The sequence below is a fragment of the Fragaria vesca genome, linkage group LG7 (genome assembly GCF_000184155.1).
Source record: "Fragaria vesca subsp. vesca linkage group LG7, FraVesHawaii_1.0, whole genome shotgun sequence".
In the NCBI taxonomy this organism is placed as follows: Eukaryota; Viridiplantae; Streptophyta; class Magnoliopsida; order Rosales; family Rosaceae; genus Fragaria; species Fragaria vesca.
In genome coordinates, this window is record NC_020497.1 from 6,527,571 (window position 1) to 6,533,398 (window position 5,828).

At 37.3% G+C, this 5,828-nt stretch overlaps 1 protein-coding gene and 1 non-coding gene across 4 annotated transcripts in view; both read left to right on the top strand.

Annotated features, from left to right (window-relative positions):
- The window catches only part of LOC101294023, an 8,356-nt gene extending 7,089 nt beyond the window's left edge, over positions 1-1,267 (top strand). Inside the window, exons 18-19 of the mRNA XM_004308393.1 lie at positions 128-257; positions 366-1,267. Coding sequence (XP_004308441.1) covers positions 128-257; positions 366-1,066 — 831 coding nt within the window. The 3' untranslated portion in view covers positions 1,067-1,267. The remainder of the gene's footprint in view (positions 1-127; positions 258-365) is intronic.
- A 2,782-nt stretch (positions 1,268-4,049) lies between these two features.
- Positions 4,050-5,828, top strand: LOC101310255. 3 transcript variants are annotated; one of them, XR_185190.1, is made up of 3 exons: positions 4,050-4,676; positions 4,807-4,923; positions 5,288-5,377. It is a non-coding gene; the product is annotated as an uncharacterized LOC101310255 (transcript). The 3 variants fall into 3 exon arrangements; XR_185188.1 differs by lacking the exon at positions 4,807-4,923 and having other exon boundaries at positions 5,288-5,828; XR_185189.1 differs by lacking the exon at positions 4,807-4,923 and having other exon boundaries at positions 5,262-5,356.

Consider the following 5,828-nt stretch of genomic DNA (forward strand, 5'->3'; position numbering starts at 1 on the left):
TGTACTTACATAAGTTACATTTGTCTCTTATGAGTGATGGTGGTCCTTTTGTTTTATGAAGTTTTCCCTTGTTTTGTCCAAAAAATAAATATGAAATTTTTCATTGCATATGATGTTGTGCATGTAGATAAAGTGCTTGAAGGATGTGAAAAAGGGAAAGATTGTCACAAAGAACCATTCTCGCGGTGTTGCTTTCATTGAGTTTACAGAGCATCAGCATGCCCTTGTGGCTTTGAGAGTTCTTAACAACAATCCTGGTAAAGTTTAGATTGTCAACCTCATTGACCATTTAATCTTGTTGGATTTTCTTTCTTTTCTTTGAATCTGTTGACGTATGATCTTATATATCGTGATACTATTTGCAGAAACTTTTGGCTCAGAACACCGGCCAATAGTGGAGTTTGCACTTGATAATGTTCAGAAATTGAGAGCACGTCAGGTTTCACAACAAACTCAGCAGCATGCCGCTAATGGTAATCAGAAAGAGGTGCGCCAATTTGATCCCTTGAATAGAGCAGATGCCAATCCTAGCAAGAAGTTTGAAAAACGGAGAGACAAAGGCGAGAAACGAAAACTGGACGAGGTAGTACCAAATAAAGAGGGTGAAGTCGAAAATAGGACAAGTGATGTAGCTGCCACTGAAGGGAAGAGATTTCCCAAGAGGCAGAAGAATGGTTCAGATAAAAAAGCAGAAAATATTTTATCAAAAGAAGTACTGCGAAGCTCATCGGGAGGCTCAAAACGTAAAAGCCATAATCAAGATGGCAAGAAGGCTGGTGGTGGAAGATCATTTGAAAATGAAGTCAAGGCAGCTGATACGACCACATCAGTATCATCAAGAAAGACAAGTGTGGAACCTCAGAAGAGGAAGTTGCGGGAGCAAAGTTACATGGAGGGAGGAGAGAACATGATGAGAAGAAGGCCAAAGAATAAAGACCCGATAGGGCGGGATGTTACAGATAAACTTGACATGCTGATCGAAAAATATAGATCCACATTCACACATCAAAATTCCTTCCAAAAAGGTGGCGGAAGGCAAGATTCAATTAGAAAATGGATTGATTAATTACAAGTTGATTTTGTAAAATTCCATGATGAATGTGTTAACAGATGAGTGGAAAGCTGTTGGCTTGAATACGCAGTTGCTGTAAATTTTGTGTTCGTTAAATTTTGACAATATTGATTGAGGTGTAATTTCAACTATCTTCGTTCTTTTTGTAAACATTTTCTTACTGATCTTAGGGACTGTTTGTGATTGCTTTATTCTAAAAAAGAATTGTTTTTTTTTTTTATCAAAAAAGTTTAGATTTTAATCATTTTATTGTGTTTGGTAAATCAAAGATTTTTTTTTTCTTTTTAAAAAATAATATATCTAGCAAACACGAAACTGTAACTAACACAGAACTAGTCCTGTCATGATTTGCTAACTTGTGGACCTTTTCTTGTAGTGAAAGGAGCTAGAAATTTTTACTTGAGCCAATGTAGACAGTCGCAACGAAGAGCAGAAATGTCATGAACTAGCATCGAGCGCAGAGATCCTGGATATATATTTCTATCTAAATGATCATGAGGCTAGGTTCAACCTCAATGCATATATGTTTAGACCAATGATTGTACTTGCATCTAAAAGAGAAGCAGTTTCTTATTTTCGTAACTATGCCTCGTGTACGTTCAATCTCTTGCTCACGATTCATTCATGGCTCGTTTTTAACGCATAACCATATGTGACAAAACTAGTTTTAAGGACATGTTGCCACACATAAAATAAAAACAAGCTTATGTGTAGTTGTTACTCGTTTCTTCCGGTCAAGGAAATTAGGTTTCTATGTAATGTTCTGTTTAATTTGCTGAGGAATGCTAGTTATTATTCATTTAGATATTGGAGAATGCTAAAAAGTAATATTTATATGCATAAATGGCATACAAAACTCTACATAGATTTAGGGCCCTAGATTTAGTAAAAGGAGTTTGTAATTGATATACAAGAGTTAGAGTGTGGATTCCTAACATATATTGTACATGACGGAACCTGGTGTCGGCTTTGGTTTTGGATATTGATCACTTGTTTAGAGCTATAAGATCACAGACCACTCTGAAATACCAAAACTAAAGATGGAATGGAAAATAAGCTACAAATTTAAGAGAACATGTAGACTGGCGTAGAAGAGAAATCCCGACCAAGAACTATGGTACAGAGGTTCATACAATAGAACCTTCATGTGACACGTCATAGTTAGCTAAAACATCCATGAGGCATTTTCCTCCCTAAAGATATGAGAAACACGTAGTTGTATGTATTCCCCTTTCAAGATCCTAAATTGTTTCTAGGAATAATTTTCATCGGCACAGATATGAGAAACACGTAATTGCATGTATTCCCCTTACAAGATCCTAAATTGTTTCTAGGAATAATTTTCATCGGCACATAAGATAAATGCATGCCACCCAATTTCTAGCTAATTCATGGTTCCGTCCAGGAATTATTAAGTTTGTGGAGTGGAAGTATTAAGTTTCTGATGGTACTACAACAAAAACAATTCAACAAAAACCCTATCATGCTCTCGTTCCTCTCGTCCCTCTCAACAAATAAACTACTCTGAATTAAGGTTAATTTCTATAACATGTGCAGGACTTCTGCCCGAGTAAGCTATGTTTTTTGCTTGTTCAACAGAAAACTAAGAACAAATTAGTAAGTTTTCAGTTGGCTAGCTAGCTCGAAGGACTAGGTGCTCTATTAGTATGTTTCCAATTGCAGGTCTCATTTCCATGTTCTTATCAATCTCTATCAATCGCTGGTGTCTAAATGACCTCTACGACGTTTGTTTCCAAATAAACAACGTGAACTCACTATAACATACATGAGTCCAGTTCAAGAGACACTTTATTTAACATATATTTCTACATCGTTTTTTAGCAGTTAGATTTAATTGCTTTCAATGGCCTGAATTTATTATAAGCATGATGTGGCAGATAATGTGAAAACAATTTATTTTTTTTCTAAGAAGAAAAATTAAAAAACTCAAATCAAAATTAGAAGATGAACGTCTTCTTCTTTACTCACTCTAACATATATTTATATGTAAGAAGCTTCGCTTAATTACGTTACCACTTTATATGTCACGATTTGCTAATTCACGGACCTTTCCTTGTACTGAAGAGTGCGAGAAATTTCCACCTGTGCCAATGTAGACAGTAGCAATGCAAAGCAGAAATGTCATGAAGTAGCATCGACGTACTCATCGAGCACACAGAGATCATGGTAATATGGTATTTGCATCCAAATAAATGATCATGAGGTTCAACCTTAATGCATGCCTGCATGTCGATCAAACCCTCATGCACCTAAAACAGAACTATTTCTTATTTTTCGTAACTAATGAATGCCTCGTGTTCAATCTCGATCTTGGTCACGATTCATTCATGGCTCGTTTTTCATGCATACCAAATGTGATAAAACTAGTTTTAAAGACTTGTTGCCACACATAATCAAAACAATAAGCGTATATGTAGTTGTTATTAAGTTCTTATTTCTTCCAGTTAAGTTCTTATTTCTTCCAGTTATTGAAAATAAGTTCTGTGTAATGTGCGGCTGCTTAATTTGTTGGAGATTGCTAGTCATTATTATTTATTAAGATATGGAAAAAACTTGGGTGACAAGGTTTTGTCACTAACAGGTGACCAACACCAATGAAGAAGTGACACGTGGCCAGAAAAACAATTAAATATAAATAATCAATTACCAATAACCCCATGTAGTGTCCTCAAAGTCGAACTTAAACTGTTTAACAGGACACGTGTCTCTTTCCCATTGGTGTTGGTCACTTGCAAGTGACCATACATGGTCATTGAAGTCGAGTCCTTAAGATATTGGAGAATGCTACATAAGTAGTATTTATATGCATAAATCGCATACAAACCTTTATGAATTTTTTGTAAGGGGAGGAATCATAAAATACATCTTAGAAACACTCTAACTCTTACTTATCACAACCAAGTTTTAGAGTTCTGGTGTCTACCCGGGGGGTGAGTCTACCCGGGGTGTTTTATACGTTTTGGATACGGTTCTGTTGTGTATCTGTCAGTGGGGTGTTAAGTATGGATACGTTTGAGATATTGTTACCGCAGCACGCGTGTTGCACGACGGCTTCCACTATATTGCGATTCCTCTTCTGAATTGAAATCTAGGGTTTGCCTGCGTCCAACAAAGTTTGTAGTTTGAGCCGTCCGTCCAAGCGACAGAAAGGAAATTGGGTTATCCTTGCCCAGCAGCCCTCGGTTTGGGATCTAGAACCCATCGGTTTTGTCATGTTCTTGAGGGTGGATGTTGAAACCGGGAGGAAGCGCGGCCACGATCACGATTCGCGGTTCCGAAGCCAAAACAGTCGAGGGGCTTTCGGATCTACAACCCCTAATTCAGAGCCGTTGTGTCGAAGAGCTTATCATCCATGCAAGTAGATAAGCCACAGAACTTGGGTGGGAATCGCGAGGATTTCGACTCATCTATTCTCTCCTATTATTTGGGTTTTGGAAGGCAATCGGTGATTCTGAATATCGGTTATGCGGATATGAGGCATGGAAGCCTGCGATTCCAATTCAGATTTGCCTTTTTTGAAATCCTTAATCACAACCTCAGCTCATTATTCCCCACACAGCCACCGACTCCTCACTTGATTCGGGTAAGTACCAAATTCCATATCCTTCTCTTCTATTTGATTCGGTTTATGTTATTGTTATTTAATTTGCGAGCGTTGTATGAGCAGTAGGAAATACTTGGAGAATTTAATCAATGGGTCTGATATTGTTCAGAGTCTAAGGAGGATAGTATGATACTCAGCACATTTGATTAGCAGTTTCAAAACTGGGTTCATGCCTTTCGTGGCCAACTTAAATTACTATTAGTTTACTGGATGGGTTCCAAAGTTGGTACGTTGTTGTTGTTGCTGTTGTGAAGAATCAGAAATCACTATTAGTTTGTTAAAGGAATAAATGGCAACTGAGAAATAGAAGCTTTGCATGCACTTGCAGAATATATTGTATTTGCTGCATAATTGCAAGTTTTGATGCTTTTGTTTAAATGCAAGCATAGCTTTTCTCTGATATATATGGCCCCACTTATGTGACTGTTCACTCTTCTCATGACTCACATTGGAACATTAGGCCAAAATGAAATACAAATTGATTGATTTCAGTCCAAAAGGAAAGAAAAAAGAAAGAACTTATTAGGTAGCTAGTTACATGTATGTTAAATTTTACACCTGTAGGCTGAATATGTTTGAATTGGCATTAGAGTTGGGGAAGAAGCTATGGATGCTCGAGTGTCCTGGAATTTTGATTCCCAATCCTCACTGCACCGAGGTTGTCCTGTTGAAAAGCTAAAACTGGCAAATATTAGAGGTCTAGCAGTGCATGTCATGTCTATGAGTTACGAGCTTGCATAGTTGCAGAATATGATGGTTGCCATGGATGGAAGTCCCAATTTGGAGGATCATACACCTCTCTCTTTATGCCCAAGAGAATGCCTGTAGTATGCCAATTGTCTCTTGTTCACTAATTCACTATGGCTGTAAGTTATTGTGCCTTCAAATCTCTTAATGTCTTTTGGCCTGAAAATATCCGGCCACTTGTTCTCTAGGGACAGATTTGAATTGACATTCAACAATATATGGATTAATGATGTCTGCTAGTCAGCCGTAAACTTCATTGAGACTATTGTGTTGGTTCGTTGCTTCATAACTATTTTGGTAACAAACGGGTCTGATATGGTTATCCTTCATGAAACATTTGGAATCTTAGGATGTTTCCAATTGAAAGTATTAGTTTTTTTTTTT